Source organism: Culex pipiens, chromosome 3 (genome assembly GCF_016801865.2).
Source record: "Culex pipiens pallens isolate TS chromosome 3, TS_CPP_V2, whole genome shotgun sequence".
Lineage (NCBI taxonomy): Eukaryota > Metazoa > Arthropoda > Insecta > Diptera > Culicidae > Culex > Culex pipiens.
Genome location: NC_068939.1, coordinates 159,594,896 through 159,615,708, shown reverse-complemented (window position 1 = coordinate 159,615,708; position 20,813 = coordinate 159,594,896). Strand labels below are relative to the sequence as shown.

General features: G+C 35.1%; 1 protein-coding gene across 22 annotated transcripts in view; it reads right to left on the bottom strand.

Moving 5' to 3' along the window:
* The window catches only part of LOC120414134 (glutamate-gated chloride channel), a 115,596-nt gene that overhangs the window by 22,486 nt on the left and 72,297 nt on the right, over positions 1-20,813 (bottom strand). For 10 of the 22 annotated variants that reach the window (XM_039575170.2, XM_039575240.2, XM_039575263.2 and 7 more), the window contains exon 4: positions 9,633-9,703. The exons of 7 other annotated variants lie outside the window; for them this stretch is intronic. In XM_039575170.2, coding sequence (XP_039431104.1) covers positions 9,633-9,703 — 71 coding nt within the window. Of the gene's footprint in view, positions 1-9,632; positions 9,704-12,231; positions 12,300-20,813 lie in introns of all 22 variants that reach the window. 5 more of the 22 variants (XM_039575178.2, XM_039575247.2, XM_039575213.2 and 2 more) reach the window with 1 other exon arrangement.

The window sequence follows — 20,813 nt, the reverse complement described above, 5'->3', positions numbered from 1 at the left end:
AGGGCGCAGACTAAAAAAGAGAGTGTGGCAGGGCAGGGGAGGAATGTTCCTAGTGTTTCCTAGATGAGTTTGATCCCTGACTTTTGGAGACCGAGGGGCGCTTCGATTGATATTTTGTTTGCTCTTTTCTTCTACGAAATCAATACCGGGTTTCTTTTTTTTTTGGGGACAGAATGTTGAAAAGAAGTTTTGAATTTCGCTTTTCAGACTGGCTGACTGGGGGTGTGGGGTGGAGATTTTCAAGAAGGTACTGAACGAAAAGAAGAGTGGGGTCGTTGTAAAGAAAAACAGAACGGGGCGGGGGGCGAAACTTTTCCTTCGGAGAATTATTGAGCATTTTTGTAACGGGACAAGATAAGAAAAAAAAAGTTATCGAACCGTAACCGATAAATGTTAGTGGATAGAGAAGGGCTAGCATTTTTTTTTACTAAATAAAACGTAATAAATAACGTCCGTTTGACAGCTGCTCGCACTGCTGGCAACACTGCTCTAGTGGGCAGTTGCCAATTGGACAGAATAGGGAGGGAGTAAAGTTTTTGAAGAATCGTTCTAAGTTGAAAAAAATCAAAATGGTTGTCTGAATTAAATTCATGCGGTATAGTGAGTTTGCATGCAAAGATTCCTTAAATGCTTTATTGAAAGAAATAATAATGAGAAAACAAAACAAGTGGGGAGGAGTGGGGTTGAGATACATGCAAACGTCATTCCGCCATCATGCAACATGGAAAAGCGCAAGCAGAGAGATGAAACAGGAGTCACAGGCAATCATGCAAGCAGGCACATTCGTAGAGAAATAGGGTAAACTGTCAAACGTCTAGCGAATGAGCAGTTGACATGCAGAGTTGGCCATGCATTCTTGATTTTTATTTTTCATGCAAACATGCGGAATAGGGTTCACTAGATAGGGTTACGAGCAGGTGTCGTGCAGCATTCCCATGCAGATTCATGCTTTTTAAGGGATTTGTGTGATATTTTTAATTTGAGAGAATTCCGTTTTTCATTTTCTTCAGATTAAAGAAAAAAAAGGAAAAACAGCTTTCTCACAAGTTTTCATGCGACATGCAGTTGCGTCGATTCATGCCACGTGCCGTGCTGGGAGCATTCCACGTGCACAACATGCATCAACATGCACCTGAGAGAGCATTCGCATGCAGCACACTCACTAACGAGCAAAACCAGTAAAGAGAGATGATTACTGTTGGGCATGCTTAAATCCTACCTAGGGCTACCGTCGTCATTGGCAGTGTACTAGTGGTAGAACTTAACCTATGGTTTATTTTTTAAACTTTAGTTTTACGTTCAAATATGTGATACTTTGCTTTGATTTTCGATTTGTCTTGACAATCTTTTCGTGAGTTCTTCTTCGTTCTTTTATTTACTTGCTGTTTGAGCTGTTATTTGAACATTGGATATTTTGTTTTTCATTTAGTACTAGTTTTTGTTGTTGTTGTTGTTGCTGTTATTGGTTTGATATTGTGATTATGATGAGAGAAAGAGAGACAGATTGTTGTTTTTTCTATGCACACGAATCAAATCTGGGGTTCGATCGTGGCTGCGGCTGCTGCGGTGAGTAACGGTGGTGAATGTGAAATGTTTGATACAACAGAAAAAGAAAATCTTGTGGTCAGAATGTTGCACATGATAATTTCTAGTTTGCGTGTGGCTTTGGTATTATGTGTTTATGATTGAAGTTTTTAGTTTGAATTTGATGAAAATAAAAGTGCTATCACGTCGATTGGTAAGATTTAACGAGCGTACTAGGCGGAGTATGTTTGACTTAAATTAAGGCCAAAATGTACACAAATGTTTCAGATTATTAACCGATTTTTGATTATTAAAATTAAACATCAAATTTTTAAGCTTTTTTCTCCAATAGTATTGTCGATAGGGTGACCAATAGTCTTAATCTTACTTTCCAAGATTTAGGCTAAAATTTGATATTTGAAAGTGTTTTGAATGAAACGACTCAAAATTTAAATTGCTATCAATAATACCGTAAACCGGGGTGACATTGATAGAATTTCAATTTATTTTTCAAATATTATTCACAAGGCAAGACTTGTCTAAGAATTATTTTTTTAGACATATACTGGAATAGGCCACACAATGTGCATGAACGTTTAGAAAAATCAACAGTACTTAAAAAAATAGTTTCGTTTAAAATGGTTATAAAAAAACTGAGGTGATTTTGATAGTCACTGTGTTTTTTACACGTATCAGTCAAAAGGAGGGCAGATTAAAATGATTACGTCAAAATGTCATTTAAATGTTTGTTTAACTGTGTAATCAACTTTTATTAAAATTAATATAAATTTGAGGCCGAGTTAAAAAAAAGTTTCAAATTTTAACAAAATTCATTAGAAATGTATTTTTCAATAAAAATATAAATTTTTATTGCCACTAATACCAGTTTTGAAGCAAGATATTTTTAATTGGCTTAGAAACTTGTTCTTTTGAAAATACCTATAAATCTGAAGATATTTTTGAATTCTTTTGCAATAACAGCTAAAACATGTAACTCAGAAACTAATGTTAACTATTTTTATTGCAATATTGATCATGTAATCTGGAAATACGTTTTCCGATTTGAACTCATTTAAGTTTTCAAATTGCATTTGGCCAAACTTTGGCTCAAAACTCATCACTGACGGTATCAATAATGAATAAAATCATAGTTGGAGTTCAACTGTCCTTTTAAATTTAGAAAATAAATAAATTAATATCTGAATTTTGGATTTTAAGATTCTCTAGCCTCGAAACTTTTTTTAAACAAAATATTTTACAAATCCAATTTACATATGTTTAAATATAGATTCCGAATGAACCGAATTTTTTACAACATCATACTTTTTTAGAGCAGATTACATAAAATGTCTCAAAATTCCCTTTTTATAATACATACTTCAATTTAATGAACTATGAAGTTATGAACATTATTAAAAATGCCAAACGGAGTACAGCTTTATTAATTTTATAAAAGGTTTCTTTGTTAAAATTAAAGTTTTCACTGAATACTCTTCAATTTTCATAATCCTAAATTTGGATGTCAATTGAAACCTAATTTGGCAATGATTTTCAAATTGAAATTATGTACAGAAATTACAATTTTTGACAGCCCGTTTTTAAGTTAAATTTTACTTTTTTGTTTGATTTCTAATATTTAAAACAAATAAAACAAATAATTAAAATTACAACCCCGACTTTCAACTTTACATAAAATTTGTACCAGCCTTAATAGTTTGTTGGTAAAAAATTCTGAACTGTGACATAATACCGTATGTTTAAAAAAAATCTTAAGCGCAGACTTTGCTTGTTTTTTTAATTGTGTAGAAATATTTTGGGAAATTTTTGTTCTTCATATAAAAACTCAAATTTTCATCACCAATTTCTGTATAAAAACTGATATTAAAAAAAGTTTTTTTTTGCCGATAGTTTTTAACTTACTATCAGTTCACTTTAATTCCATCATCACCGATTGCCATTTATTTTTTTGGAAAATGGTCAATTCATTAACGATGATTATATCTTATGATTATATTACTGATTCCCTTACATTTTTGTTTTGTGTATTTTTTTATAATAATCAGTAAGTTTATTTGAGATTTTTTCAAAGCTATAAATTCATTTGGAATAGATGATAATAATTTGTAAAAAAAAAGGATAAATCGGTGCTCTAAAATAATTTGATTTCAACTGCTGAATTTCTATTCTAAAAACCCCACCGAATGTTCCACAAAATAATTGTCCCCGTAAAGCAATACATAATTAAATTTCAAGCAAACCCACTGCTGTGGTCCTGGCGGTGGCGCAGCCACAAAAATCAATTTTGTTCGCACACCGAAGGACACCTCCCGGGCCACGCAGAGCTACAATTTAAAATCATAACCTCAAATTTATCCGGTGGATGGTCGCGGTAGCGAAATTGAAAAAAAACCAGAGAGAGAGCCCCCCATAGGAAATTAGCTAATTATGAGGAACCTTTTTCCACGGACGCACTTTTTGTTGGGTAAGTAAAAGCTCAACCAGCGGAAAAAGTCTGCTAATATCGAAATGGCTGCCCTGGGAGGGAGAGGGCGAAATGTAGGTATATTGGAAATTTTCCCTTTTTCCCGTGGACGTAACAGATAAAGGGGACAGCAGTGCTTGGTGGTTTGAGGTGGAAGAAAAATCAAGATGAGAAAGTTAATTGGAAAAGTTTGCTACTTTGAGTTTTCCAATCTGCTTGAGAAAGTCAGCTTTGGTTATCCTTCCTGTTTTTATGAACAATTTGAATTTTTAAGTTGAAATAAACAATTACTTAATTCAACCACAAACTTTTAAAAAATATCACTATAACTTCAAAAATCACACAGCATCTTTTCTTAATTGCTTCCAAAAGTTGTATGAACCACGTGTGCTTCCACCGTCTAGCAGGCTGCTAAATTTTAATGGTTTATTAATTCGCCCGGGTAATAATATCACGTTTCGCAACAACTTGCAGTAGGCCCTGCAAAGTGGCGCGCATTAAAAGCGCAAAGCTTTCTTCTCAGCGAACCAGGCTGCTGCGACGCTAATTTATCACGCGTTTAGCACACGACCAGGAAAGAGAGCGAGAGGGTGCTTTCTCCAAAGTATCTCGGGGGTAATTTATTACAACGTACCTCCCTAGGCAAATTTTCCTCGTAAGTTTGTACGTAGGCATATTAATGAGCCCAAAACTCGAGACAAGATGAAGAAAAGAGGTTTGAGGGAGGGGAAATTTCAAGTTTTATCGTTTTTCACACGAAAATCGTGGAAAGCCGTGACTGTCACAAACTAAGGGAAGAGTCGTCGAAACAAATTTAACACACACAATTTTTATGGGTCATTTTCGCGGTGAGATGGAGGCTTGGAGGTTGCCTACCTAAGATGTTGAACACCTTGGACTCTAATCTTTGAGCGATCGCAGGATGCCACTGGTTGGAGGTAAGACAAATTTTCATAATTAGCAGCGATTTTCTCCTTCAATCTCGAGAGATTTGATCCGGTAAATTAGATCACGTCTCGTCAAGTTAACTTGTGACTTGGCTTTGATTAGAAAACAGGCATTTTTGTGGATAAATGTGGTCTTTTGTAAAATTTGTTGATTTGTTTAATTTTGTTGATTTTTTGTCGGATTCAATATTCCGAGAATATTGAAACATTGAAACATTGGTTTTCTTTAAACGACACATTTTAACGACTTGTCTCATAAAATTTAACAAACAACAAGATAAATATTTTGTTCGAGGTCATCTAATTTTTACCTCTCAAATGAAAGAATAGAATGCCAGGAGCAAAAATTATATTCAACAATTACTAAGTTACTATAGATTTTATCTTTGAGACAAAAATATTTATTTCCGGTGGATTTTGTTTCCGGCTTAGGCTGTCACTTAACTGCAAGGACATACAATTCTTCTTAAATGTCGTATTGTTGAATTAAGAAATTGTATCACCTTTCTAGGAATTGTTTTGAACATTTGGAGTGGAAGTCTTAAATTTGCAGGCGATGTGACTTACATATTTTTTCCATAAAAACATACATGCCTTTCATGTAACTCTTGTATGGGGGGAAACCAGTTTTTGATTTCTCAAAAACCTAACATAATGTACCAAAATATGAAATTTCTATAATGGTGTGAATTTTTCGAACAAGAATATTATATTTTAGTTTTTTTGGGAATTTTCTGTAAAATTACAGGATTTCAATCATTATTTAATATATCAACAAAATATTATTTTAAAATTGTATTTCTCATGATTCAGATTTAGTGGAAAAAGTACCTGAAACGCTTACTTTGCTAACTTATGCTTCGCTGTAAATATTTTGAAAACATGTTTTCTACAATTTGTTAGGAATAGTACCCTACACGTATTGATACTTTTAGGTGACGATTTTCCAATTCCTTGTAAAGTTATAGTCATTATTTTTTGGCTGAATACTAGGACGTAGATTCTCATTGCAATCTTTTCAGTTTGTTTTTTGTTTTTTTTTTTTTGTTTTTGGCACACTTGCACCAAATATTTTTCGCTGAAATTAATAAAAGTTTTACTGAATTTTCATCAACTGAAATTTCAGTAATTTTCTTGAGTCAGTTTGACAGATCATTTGCTGAAGATTCAGCATTCGTTGCTAGTAATTCAGTTAGTAAGAACTGATTTTTCTTGCCATTCAAAATATTTCCAATGCTGTTCAAACATATCACACATTAGCATCTCCACATGTTTCATAATTTTGTTTTTAAAAATCACTCGAAAAATTAAAAAATCAAACACCGCATCCATCCACATCCAAACAATAAATCATGAGTGACATTTTAGGGAGCGTTCTTTAAATACGTAACGCAGTCAGGGGGGTGGGGGAAGGAGGTCGAAGGCCGTGTTACGCTCCATACAAAAAAAAAAAAAGAAATTTGTATGGAAATATTGATACAAGAGGAGGAGGGGGACCAAAAATCCATTTTTTTTGCGTTACGTAATAAAATAACACTCCCTTAGTTTGACAGATTTACTGTTACTGATTTCTCAGCAATGTTTTCGTTCATTGCTGAATTTCAGCAAAAGTGATGGTTACTGAATCCCATTCAGTTATTTATTTTGCTGAAATGGCTATCCAAAATTTGCTGTGTAGAGCGTCCAATTTCCCGTTTAGACGATTTTTCCGGGAATTCCTCGTCAAAACATGTTTCAAGTTTCCCGGGATTTTTGTAAATTTCCCGGGAATGCTCAAAAGTCAAGAGAAAGTATGCATATTTTTAACTTTTCGGATGCAATGTTATGCAAATGTTATAGAATTTTAAAGAATGGAATAAATTAATTTAATCCATAAGCTTGAAGCCATTTAAAGCGGGAACTTTTTATTATTAAACAAATATTATGTAACATTTTGTTGAATGAATACAAACCCATAAGTTAACTAGAAGAAGCAACTTTGCTTTTGGCATTATAATATATATAAACTTTTACAAGGTTTGTGAAAGTAGTTCTTTTTCGACAAAATTATGCACTTCAAGACTACTTTATCATCTGCAGCAGACATGCCATAAATGGGAATTTTCCGAAAATTTTGCTTAATAAATCCCGTTTCCAAGTCTTTTTTCAAATACCCTGAAAATTTTATGCTCTAGTTTTTAAGTGTTTTGAAAATAAAACTCATTGTTATAATACATTTTGCTTATTTTTTTAAACTTATTTTGCTTATTTTTTTAAACTCTTTTTGCTTATTTTTTTAAACTTAAAATCGTTAACAAAAGTCAGAAACCAACAAAAAAGAATGTATTATACAACTTTTGTACACTGAAGAAAATGTCCTTATGATTATCACGTCCGTTTTTATATCACAAAATGTACAACTTGGTTGGTTATGATAGACACAGTTTCGATAATAGAATCAACAAAACACGCACACTGGTACAATTGGTGTGTGTTTGAACAACGACTCCAGATGCAAAAAGCATTCGTTATTAGAAACAACCGACCTTTAAATTTAATGTACAATGAAGGGTTAAAGTTACATCTTTTGCAAGTAAGGTCACAATTTTGCGGTTTATTTTGTACACCAGACAATAGTTTACACAGATTAGTACTCGAACACGGGTAGGAGTATATGGTATATTTATATATTATCACTATTTTATAAATAGATGTATCCAAAGCAAAAATAGTTAAAGGTAGAGGTAGGTAAACGGGCTCCGGTCGATTATTTACGCTTGGACAACAACGGGACATCGATTTGTTGGCACGCCATTCAATTGAAAACAAAAAATTATAATTTGAAGAAAAAAATGAAGAGGACTTTGGAACGACAATGAAGAAAACGAAAGGGACATAATTTCGTGAAAAGTATGGAAGCATGTCAGAAACTGAACTGAATGAGCGAGATATGTGTGTGTGTGAAAAGTGATTTTGGTGACACCTTGAGTTTGTTGTTTTTTTTTTTGTTGCAAAGATTCAAGAAGTATCGGTTGGATGTATGAAATTTGTTATTAGTTGAAAAGTAGTTAAAATCAAACCAAAACAACTATTAGTGGAAAATAAAGTATTTGTTAAGGGTTATCGAAAGAGAAGTGAAAATTGTAACAGTAAGTTCTAGTAAGGTGAACGAATATTAGTAATTTTTTATGTGTCTATGTTGAAGTTAAAATTCTTGAAGGTTTGTTTTTTTTTTAATTGAGAGTAATTGGGAACTGGTGTGAGTGGATTTGATTGTATCACTGAATGTTTTGGTTTTCCCGTTAAATAAATGTTGTCATGAATCTGATTGAAGGTTGTGAAACAATAACGGAAGGAATGTATGGGTGTGTGTTTGTGCTCCTGTTTAGCAGTACAGTCGACTCTCTGGTTGTCAATATCCAAGGGACCGTCGAGGAAGAGAATCATCAGTTTACAGAACGATGCAAAATGAAGACTCGAATGAAAATATTTTTTTCTTGATACCCAGCTATGGGAGAGAATCATGGCAACGTCCATCAAACAAAAACAAACTAATGTCAAACACCCTTCAAAGCTTCGTTTCGCCAAGAAAAATGTCTATGCAAGCCATGAGAAAGTGAAATTATTGACAACCGGAAGAGGTTTTTAAAGCAAACAGAATCCAAGAGACCGTCGAGGAAGAGATCCTTCAAGCAAGGGAAAATATCGAGGAATGAAGATAATTGAAGTATGCAGATTAAAGGGACTGAAGAATTCATCGATAGATGGAGAATTATTGATATCGAGAAGATCGACAGCCAGAGAGTCGACTGTAGTAGTGAGAGCTCGCAGCAGGCCACAATTCTTAGGTAGATTTTGATGTAAACAAACAGTTCAGCTGTCAATTTTCACGCCAACTCAATGAAAACATTCACTACACGCACGTTCAAAATCACTCAGTTTTCGTCCAAACCGAACCTACTCAGAAATGAGTAAAGGGGGCATCTGTCAGATTTAGGTGAATTTCACTCAGAATTCCACGAAAACTAAGAGATCGAAAATTGACAGCTGACTCGCGGTTTCCATGTGTGGCCTACTGCGAGCGTGATAAACGGACCGAAGCTTTTGTGTGGGCTTTCTTTGTGGATGTGTGTTGTTCGGCGTTAGTGGAACTGACGCCATATTGCACAATAGAAGTCGGTGAAGAACGCACACACACACACTCGCGCACAAAGTAGGCCTTGTAGACAAATAAACAGGAAATGGGAACGTGATCATGTGTGGATGTGTGTGTGGAGCTTGAAAGTGACGCAGTAATGAAAGAAAGTTTTTTTCAAAGCAAAGGAAATATGAGGCGAAAGGGAAATGTACGTGAAAGAATGACAAACTTGAGCAAAGAAGTGATGGTTTTTGAGAGGGGGGAAGGTACAAAGAGACAGATACCGTTTGTGGGGGGTTGGTAAAAACGGCAAGTTTTCGATGATGGAATCGGACACTGACACTGACACTGGATGGCGCTGAGTTTTCCACACTTGGGACGTTAGTGTACTTTGAGATGCACATGTTTTTTTTATTGACATGTCTAGTCGAAGGGTGGTTCATTGAGAACAGAGAAACGATTAATTGCTTGGCTGAGCGAGATGCACAGCTTGCTTTGATGACATATTTTTTCTGGGGATTTTTGGTTGTTGACTTTTGTTTTGTATTTCACACAAACTCACCATTTTGTAATCGTCGATTTTCGAGATCGATCTAAGGAACATGTTGACGAACACTTGTGTAGCCTCGAGGTCTAGAATTTTTGGTTTTGGTTTGGGAAGTGTGTGGGCATCACAGACACAACAGCAATTATGGAGAAGGGAGATAACGTTTGTAATCGAAAAAAATAATGCAACAAATAGAAAACGGATTAGATGTTGTGTTGATAATGGAATTTGAATGATGCTTTTTGTTTCTACAACTGGTTCAAAGTTTATATTTTTTGTTAACGGAAATTAAACCAAAATGAAACACAAAATATGTAAACTTTTCTTGTATTATAACACGGATATACTTAAAAATATGAAAATTATTATAACTTGTAACTGCATTCTGGTTGAGTTCACTATTTAGATCGGGGTTTGCATTTTGTGTTATGAATGAAGAGATGCAAAATGAGTAAGATACTTTGTTACTGAAAGTGTGTGGAATGTTACAGGGTACTTTGTTTTTCGGATTTTAACAAATCTGTGATATTCTTCATAAACATAGATGTAATCACATTACTAGTAGAGAAGAAAAGTACTACTACAGCAGATTTACAAAGTTCAGTGTCTGTTGAAATGCAGTTTTGTTAATTTTCTGTGTTTGCGTGTTTTTTTTTGTACTCAAACTTCGCTTGCATTTAGTTGTTTGCGTTTTTTGAATAATTCAAACAGGTAGATACGATGACATTTTATTTTGTAAATAGGAGACATCTGGACAGAATACTCGAAAAAGTTGTATACAGACATCCACAGAAAAGTTTCTCTAAAGAAAATAAAGAAAGAACTAAAATTAAGAAAATAACCACTTCTCTACTGTAAAACATTCAGTGAACCAATAAAAAGATGTTCTGTGTATCTTTAATAAGCTTACTACAAATGTCACTTGATGGAACCAGTTCTGGTTCGTTTTTGAAAGACAATTTGACAGCCAAGTAGCACATACATCAACTTAAGACATGAGGGAATAACGATACATAGCGTCGGGCATGATTGATTCTGGCAAGTTGACCAGAACCCGGGTGCGTCATCTCTTTCTCTTTTTATTTCTGTTCATTTTTTAAACTCTATCAGACCTCATTACGATCAACGACGAAGCTACAATTTTGGGTACGGAAATTAAACCAGAAGTACACTACAGATGAGGATAGTAACTAGCCGTTCGGGTTTGGCGCAAAATGACATCTATTAGAAGAAAGAAAAAGCAAAAAATCTATCACATTCAAGAGAATCAAAAGAATGAACAAGTAGTAAGGAGAGAAAACAGTGAACGATTAGGAGAAAAGTAAAATCAAGATAACGAATGCCTTCTGTCATCGAAATACCATTAGTACAAACACGTTCACATCACAAAATGATTGGCTTGGAAAAGGTAATTTGGCGCAAATTTAAAGAAATAAACAACTTAACAAACGACAAACCAAAGTTTTTTTTTTTTTTTTGGAAAAGAGGCAAACTGATCAGTTAGGACTACTACAAGGAAAAAAAGATTCTCTATTTGTTGGATAATGCTGCCCGGTAAAAATATATGAAAGCCCTTCAACAACAAGTTTGAGTCCCATCTAGCCAACGATTAGTTCACTGAATGTTTCAACAGATTGGCCCACCCTCAAAATGGCAGCCGGTAACATTCGCGCGAGAAGTGATTATTACATGGTGCCATTCCTGAAAATAAACAAAACAAACCATTGAGTGCTACCAGAAGTAAAAACCAAACAAAGAAAAAACCAAAATCTGTTACGGGATAAGGGCAGTGATTAGACAGAAAGAAATTATAACTTATCGAGAGTAACTTTGGACGGACAGACGCTTAAAGTTTAAACACAGACAAACAGAGGTAAATCGTTGAACAAAATTAAAAATGAAAAAGTTGCAAGCAACTGTCAAACGCGTTTAAACGAGCTGTGGTGAATTCAAAATTGCCTTGGTGAGTTTCGGCTCAGTCAAACTGACCGTTAAATTGACGATTGATGTTTTTTTTAACGAGATTTACGTCTGCTTGTCCGTGGTTCAAATGTCATGTGGATGGCCTATGTAGAAGCTAATCGTTGACTTAGGGGGGGAGAAAGTGTGGTTTTCCCGGGGGGAAAACCCGCTTGCTTTACAGCGGATGCAAAAGTGACAACAATCCACACTCTGGGTAAGAAAGGTAAAGTTCATTAATGTATTTTTTAGAATCTGTTTTGCTCTTCATATATTTTCTCCGTGCAATAGCAAGGTTATGTACTCGGTAAAAAACGGGTTCCTACGATTGGCCGGAAGTAGCAGAAATAGGTACATGAAGATGTGTGAGTGTGAAAAGGGAAGAAGATCAACGAAGCTATCAGTTTTTCAATCCTAGTAAGTGTTGATCTGTCAGCAGTCATGTTACAATACAGCTGTATCGAGGCCTACTGGATGCTCACTCGGTGTGTAAGTGTGGAGGGTTTTTTCTTTTGATTGTTATAAAAATTTTGTTCGTTGGTTTTGTATGGTTTGGTAACGGGGAAAACGGGGAAGAGTTATTTGATTTGCTTGGTTTGATTCGCTAACAAGTTGTCGAGATATTTGTGCAGCGAATCTGCTGACTCAAACTTACCATAGTCACGTCATCGATTTTTGAGATACTTCTTACAAAAATGTTGACGCGAACAACGGCGGGCCCATCTGCGATTTTGTTCGGTTTTTTTTTCGTATGGTTTATTTTGTTTGTTTTCGTATCGAATGTCGGTCGAGATTTTGTTTTTTTCGTTTGATTGATTGGTGGTGCAGATTTTTGTATTTGCGTTTGAATTTGTACAAAAATGGCGCGAATTTCAACAGACACGAAATGCGGAAGTCATGTACAGAGACGCACGCACGCATACGCACAAGCGAAACGTCAGTGTTTGCGGTTGTGTGACGAGTGCGGAGCATTTTTTTTTTGAGCAATTTACAATCGTAGACACGTTGGAAGAAGAGAAGAAAGATATTTGAGTCATTGAGGTATCTTCTGGACAAGCATTGGTTTGTATTTTAATGTTTAAATTAATTATAAAAAAAACAGGTTTAAATTTGTTTTAACAAAAATGATGATTTATAACATAAAAAAAATTAAAACAAATATTTGTACAAAATAATTAGGAGGCTATCGCAGATAAACAATTTGTAGATAAGATAAATAAAACTGGCAGCACTGATTCTTCGTTGGACTTAGTTACAGTCTGGACTCATTTTTGAATCACTACTGTCTATATTTTATTCCATTTTCTGGTCATAATTTAAGGTTAAGCTTAAATGACCTCAACCTTAAATTATGACTAGAAAATGGTATAAAATATAGACAGTAGTGATTAAAAAAATAGTCCAGCACCTTTTTTCACAGAACTTAACTTGTCATGTTTTTATATGCATTTATATTTAGTTTAGTATTATTATCATGTTTATATCTTAAACCTATTGATCTTTATATCAAAATCTGATGCCTAGTTTTTGTCTTCATATTTTTCTAGTTCTAGTTATAGCATTTAAATGAAATATCATCTTGGTTCAGAGTTGTAAAAATATAAAACTTTCAGTTCCATGTTTTGCATACTTATTTTGATTTATAATTGGGGGATTTTAGCTAAAATCAAAATCAAAATGACCAATAATAATTACATTTTCTAAAAAAAATGAAAAACCGCAAAAATCAGTCAACCTGGAGTAGAAAAAATTGGAAATTTTCAAAACTTTTCGAAATAAGTATTTCCAGAAGTGCAAATTTTAAGTTTAAATCAAACTTGGAGTGTCCATATCTCGAAAACGGTGCCTTTTATTAAAATTTATGTGAAATTTAAAAACTTGATTATACATTAAAAAATGCAGTAATTTTTTTGGGAAATCCAAAACCCAAAATTATAAAAATTAGAGAATCAAAATTCAAAAACTAAAGAAATGAGATTTTTTCAAATGATTTTTTTGTTAAAAAAATTATTGAAACATCGGCAAAAAATCGGTGTACCTATTTTATTCTGAAAAGTTTTCATCAAAGCCTACAATTTTGCCGAAGACTCCAAATCGATTAGAAAATTCCTTCAACAATATACAGGTTTTCGAAAATGTACGTACCTACCCAGAAAAAAACAGTGCTGCCAGTTCCATTTTAGTGACCAAAAACATCAACAGTACCTGCGTCACAAGTCTACAAATTCGTTCAAAAAGGTCTATTCCGACAAAACAGCGAAGTAATTTCATTCAAATTTGCTCCGCAAACAATAACACAAAAAGAGCTGACCCCCTCCGGCTAGTTACCGCCAGGATTTAGTACACAACCAATGGGGGCCATTTTAACGACCACAGATTTGAGGTTATGGCAACTGCCCAACCCCTCCAACGCCAGTCCGCGCGCCATCAATTAGGTGACTTAACGACGTCGGATTTGACGGTGGAGGGACGGTGGTCGGCACCCGGTCGGATAAGTTTTATAGCGCCTCAAAAAAACGGAAATAATAGAAACGAGGGAGAAAAAAGAGAAGAAAATAAAGTCAAACGAAACCAGCTAAAATTTCCATAAAATTATCATCACAATAACGCCGCGGGGCTAACTTCTAGAGCTTGGTGGTGTTGGTGGCGGCCGTCAGTGTGTTGGCGTCCTGTAGGACTAATTGGTTTTGTCGGCGTTTTAGTCGACCGCCGAACGACTTCGCTGTGATTTTTTTTTCTAGTGTGCGTTTTTGTTTCAGTGTGCTGCATGCTTGGGACATCTTGTAACGGAATGGGAGCTAACCTCACACACATTGTTTGTAGTTGGCAACACTTGCGTAACGAACGATACACAAATTGTTATCGACGCGAATCACTGAACAAATTTGACAGATGTGAGTGTTTGTGTGGGTGTTGGGGTGAACGTGTGGTGGTGATTTGTGTGAGTGTGTAAGTAACAAGACTAAACAGTAATTTTTCTCAGTGTTTCTGCTCTAATTTGGCACTACATGAACAGAGACGTCATACAAGTCTGTTGGGTTATGTTTGAACTAAGTGTAACATTTGCATTCGGGTGCTGGAGGGTTTCCTGGAGCTCGACTTATTTAAACTTATACCTCTATTGTTTTTGGCTTTCATTCTCGCAGAAATTCTTTCATTTCCAGGGAAAATAATTGCTGCTGTTAGATGTGGATTCGCAATAATGCGCACCGGAGCGAAAGAAAGCTACGATATGCTGTACTCTGTGGGGAACGATTTGGCCCAAGTGGTCCTTTGACATTTTCTTGTTCCCGCGCCAAGGTTAAGGTATCTCAGCAGGAAAAAGTGTTCAGAGATGACGATGACGACGAAGCATGTTATGGCACTCGAGGGTGCTTTCACGGCGACTAACGAGAGATATCTAGCGATAATGAATGGTTATTCTACGAATTGAGTACAAATGCTACCAACATTGTCTTTAATTTGAAGCGATATATTTTAACCGTAAATTTTTACCCAAATCCATATTATTTTGCGTCATAGTGCAAGTCTATGTATAGCCCAGAACCTTCCTTCCTCCAACTACTGGAAACGCAATTAAACTCCAACAATAGCTCGGTTTGACCTTTTACACTTTCTGGAATCGCACCCCCGGAAGTACACCAGCTGCAGGTATATCTGGACGCTCTGCCACATATCCCTTTGTGTCCGGTCAGGTGGTTGGTTAATTAAAATGTCAAAGGAGAATGCAGCACACAATGCTTCTTCATCGAAACAAGCACGCACTTCTGGAGCTGCAGCAGCAGCAGCATCCAATCCGGTGGAAGAACAGCATGGGCGGGTTGAAAAGTTCACAGGTCAGATGGCATGTGGAGATTTTTGGAGCAAGCTTGTAAACAACAAATATCCGAACATGATTAGAAATGGATTCTATTTTTTTCCGAGAAAATTCAGCAAAATTACTTTTGACTTAGCAGAAAAAATAACTTTGGATTGGAGATAACCCATCATGCCATTCTAGAGCGTCCAATTTCCCGGAAAAAAAATAAATTTGTTAATTTCCCGGGAATTCCCGAAATACCTTTTTGGCACCAATGTTTTGAAATTATACAAAAAATAATAATTAGAGAACCTGATTTGATTTTATTCATTTCAATCTACTGTTCATATTGAACTAATCAGTTTGTCTGTAAATTTCATGTCAAGGTTTAATTCAGATGATATTTATTTCTGAAGCTTTCACAACTAGGAATATTGTTTGCTTATATGTTGCGCAACAAAAATTACGCTTTTTTGGAATGAATATTAACTATTTTATTTTCGACAACCTTTTTCAACGATTTTTTTTGTTATATCATTTGAAAATAAGATATTTATCAGTATTCGAGAAATTACTGTTTGAAGTTATAAATTTATGAAGGACATAAGGCACCAAGGGCGTAAGATGATTAAATATGAAAAAATACCGTTGGATTTCAACCAATGAAAATTATTTTAATCTTATTGATTAATTAGGCCATATAACAAATCATAAATGTTACCATTAAAAATCATTAAAAACAAATTCGTATCAAATGGCATTCACCCAATGAATGCAAACATATTTCAAAAAATCGCTTCAAATATTTTGAAACTTTGAGTTGTGATTTCATGAAATACTGTCTCAAGTTAAATAGCGCTAGAAATTAGATACTTAAGGCAAATTCAATGATTATCTATTTATTCACAAGTTGAAAATACTTGTTCTGAAATAAGCTTTTGGCCATGAAAAACATTATTTCTGCATGATTTTTTTTCCTTTTCAACTTTATGGTCACTGAGACAAATTTAAATGCAATTTTATTTTGGTGGAGCATAGATTTTTACTGTCCAAAAACATTGCTTAAAAAAATACTTCTCAACAAAAAATGAAAGGCAGCATAAAAATTAGAAAATTTATTTATTTTCTCAAAATTGCATGATTTTATCAAGCAGTCAAGCCATTAATTGATCCTCACACGCATTTTGACCATTAAAGTTGCTGTACTATACAATTCTGTTGCAACATATTAATCAGAAACAGGATCAAAATAATTTTCATTAAACTTCAAATTTTCCGGGAATTCCCGGGAATTTTGTAACCCCGGGAAATTGGACGCTCTATGCCATTCTTTTAAGTTGAAATGCAAAATTAATTGCAACGATCTAAAAAAAAAATGTATTTTTGAATGACAATAATGGTACAACCTTGTATTAGATTTTCAATATAAAAGATCTCTTTCAAATAGTGCGTCCATCCCGGGAATTTCCGCGACAAAATTCACGGAACTTTCCCTAAACCGGGAATTCTCGAAATCTCGGTTTTCCGAAATTAAAAAAAATAATACAAATTTTGGTCTGGAAAATTTGGATGTAGACAATTACAAAAATTTTGATATATAAACGTAAGGGGTTTGCTTATAAACATCACGAGTCATCGCGATTTTACGAAAAAAAGTTTTGAAAAAGTTAGTCGTTGTTGATCATGGCCGTTCATGGTCACCCGCGAGAGACACGGACGACGCAACAAAGAGAAATGCAAAAAATAACTTTTTCAAAACTTTTTTTTCGTAAAATTGCGATAACTCATGATGTTTACAAGCAAACCCCTTATGTTTATATATCAAAATTTGTGTTATTGTCTGTTCTATAACTTTGTAGAACATTGTTACACTCTAAAAAATAACCCTGCAAAGTTAAAAAAAAACACAAAATTTTAAAATGAAAATTTTTGTTCTGAATGAAAAAATGACCCTTCTGGGGTACATTACATTAAAAAGTACATTAAATTTCACTTAAAATTACATGTTCCAATTTTTTACAGTCGCGTAACGGCAAATGGCAAAGTTTTTAAAACTTTTTTAGTGTTTTTTTCTATGAAAAATACGTTTTTTCGGAATTCTGAGTACGCCATCAAATCGGGCGTCTAATCTTCTATATATATAAAAAATTTCGACGGTTTTGTTCGAACGCGAATCAGTTCAATACGGAGCGTCGGATCGAGGTGCTCTTTGTTGCGTTGGGTTCGTATAAGCCCAAGGAAGGTTTATATGCTAACTAATTGACACTTTGGCCACTCTGGAAACGATTCCGGAGCATCGGCAAATTGTATGGAGAAAGTCACGTAAAACCAAATTTTGATCACAGGAGGCTGAATAAGCAAAAAAGCAAAAAAACGTCAACAAACGTAAAAAAGGCAGAACGAAGTTTGTCGGGTAAGGCTTGTTTTACATAAAAGTCCCTTTGACACCAAATTTCTATCTCATCACCGTTTCAGGCTGCAAATTATTGAAAAACACCTCTTTTTTCGCATACTCAAAAATGGAAGGGGTCGTACCGCCCCTCCGTCACGAGATATCAAAAAACAGACCTCAGATTCGTGATCAGGGACAAAAATTACCCCTTAGGACAAAGTTTCACACAAATCGAAGAGGGGTCGGGGCAACTGCTATGTGAGTTGGCGGAGAATTAACCATGACTATTTCAAAAATAATACCGGTATTTTGGGAATTCTCGAGATTATAATATTTTTTTCTTCGTTTCCCGGGAAATACAAAACCCTGAAAATTGGAGGCCCTACTTTCAATTTAAAAGAAGAAATTTATATTTTTTTTTATAAATCAGAAGAAATTTTGCCACGAGGCTCAAACAAAATAGTAGTTTATGCAACAAGTTGCAAAAAGAGGATTTTTTCAGCACGAGTCGTACATTTATCCAACGAGGTTCACCGAGTTGGATAAATACGAAGAGTGCTGAAAAAATCAAGTTTTGCAACGAGTTCCATACAAATTTTTTTGCAATTCCGAAAAACACCCATTGAGTGAAATTTTAAGTCAAATTTTCACGTATTTTGTCAATAAATCGTTTAAATCAAAAAAATGCTAAAAAGTGTTACTTTTCGAAACAAGTGCTGAAAAGTTCAACTTTTTTTTTATTTTGAAAAGTGTTGCTATTCGATTCTGTTATTATTAGTACAGAAAAGTAGGCTATTTCGTCGTTCAAGAATGACAGGAAAAGTAAGTAGTTTCACGACGGAATTGCAAAAATTGTTTTTTGCCATTCCTATAAACACTTTTGAATAGAATTTTTCCGTTAAGTGTTTGTTTCCTTATTTTAGTTTAGTCCCGTTTGTTTGACAAAACCAAAACAGTGCCAAAAACTAATAACTTTTTCATACAAATGCTGAAAAATTTAACCTTTCCGCACTCAAATGATTGCGAATCTTCCATTTCAAATGCACGGAGTGCTAGAATATTACTGTTCAGAGTTCAAATTGCTAATCGTTGCTATTTTTCTGCCTAAATTCCATCGCAAAATCTCCGCGCGTAACTATTTAATCCCCCACAACTTCCAACTTCCTCAATGACTGATCGGCCGGCTTCTGCCGTTGACAAGGCGTGGATACATTTTTTTCCCGCCCGTTTTTCCTGTCATTTCCCGCCCAAACCATTAGCCACCCAAGAAAGCGACCGCCCGGACAAGTACAATCACTCTTGGCCACGTGAACAATAATAACACAATGTCGGCGAAAGGAAAAAAACCTGGAAGGACCCGCACATTATGCACGACCTTCACTGAGTGGCACTGAAGGGCCGCCAAAAACGGGAGCATAATTTATGTAGATTTGGATGATGTTTTTTTTACTTTTCTTCTAGTGACGGCTACGCCAAGTGGATTATTGTTATTTAGGGAAGCGGATTAGGTGGCCGTTATGGCGGAATTAGAATCATCGTCATCCGGGGGGAAGGCCAAGAAGGCAACCGTGTATGACGAATGGAACCGTCAACGTTGATTTGGGCCCATGGAATGACACTAATTGGTGGGCCTTTGTGGAGTTGGTTGGTGCCTTTGTACGTCAAATGGAAAGCTTGATGGAGTCGCACGGTTTTTTGTCAAGAGAGCTTTTAGGAAGATGATTTGCATCTGTCTTAAATGATTTGAATAATTGAACAAAATTTGAAAAATAATCTAATTTTCTAGAAAAATATACTACTTTCATTCAGGAGACAAATCAATTCAACTAGCGCGCGAAAATGACTAACCACATCTCCGTGCCTAAGTATCACGAGAAAAAGCACCAACAATCTCCGATGACAGTTGCCACAAAGTGGAACAATCTGGGCTACCGATTATAGGGAACGAAAAAAATCCCAAACCACACTGAAAGAAAGACACATGATAATATCACATGTTTTACACATGAATCTGCCCCATACGACTTGGCATGTGAATGTCACGTGAAAATCACTTGAAAAAAATCAATAGCACGAACTTGCAAATCTAAATGTAAAACACGTTAATTTGACGTGAAAGCTAACATGACTTTGGAATGATGTGCACATGAATTTTGAATGATTTTGTAGTGTAAATAGGATGATTTTCCAGTGAATTTCATGTGTTCTTGAAATTGTAGTATAGTTATGCTAAAAATTGTAGTATAGTTTAGTTTTAGCATATTTTTAAAAAGATTTTTTGTTGCGATTACAAACTCACTTTATTGCACAATAAGTAATTTTATTTACATATTTTCACGTATAACTCTCCATTAAAGGGATTAATTAAAAAAAACAAGTTTGGCGTCGGCGGCACAGTTTTCTAGTAGTAGGTGCACGGGCGACGGAACAGCTTCCGGGAGCGCTTGTGGTGGTATCGCTGCAGCTGCGGGAACCGTACCTTGGATTTGCTTAACAGCTTGATACGGGCTCGACAGTTCCGGAGTGGAGTCCCCCACCGAATCGACCTTGATTATCCGGATCGAGTGGCCAAGGGCACTGTGATAGAAAACCATCTCGTTCAGCACTTCGATCATGATTTGCTGAAAATGCACGAAGAATATTAATATTTATGCAAATTCGAACTGGTTCATTAATTTATTACTTACCAACAAGTTATTAGACGAAAACATTCATTTTAAAACCAAAAACAAATTGAAATTGTTCACAGAAACGACTTAGTCGATTTGAGCACGTCCGTCGTTCATCGCCATCTTATACGAATGAAAAATTTTCACCGAACACCGTTCAATGCCCATACATTTCAATCTCACGTGTTTTTCTCTTCGAAATTATGGGAAAAATCAAATGGGGCAAATCGAAGTGAAATTCATGTGAATCTGAAATGAACACCTAGCGATAAAAGAATGAAAAAGGATTAGCTTGCCATCAGCTGATTTCAAATGAATATCACATCAATGTGACATGTTAAACATAATCGAGTCAAAGGAAAAGCATGTGAAATTGT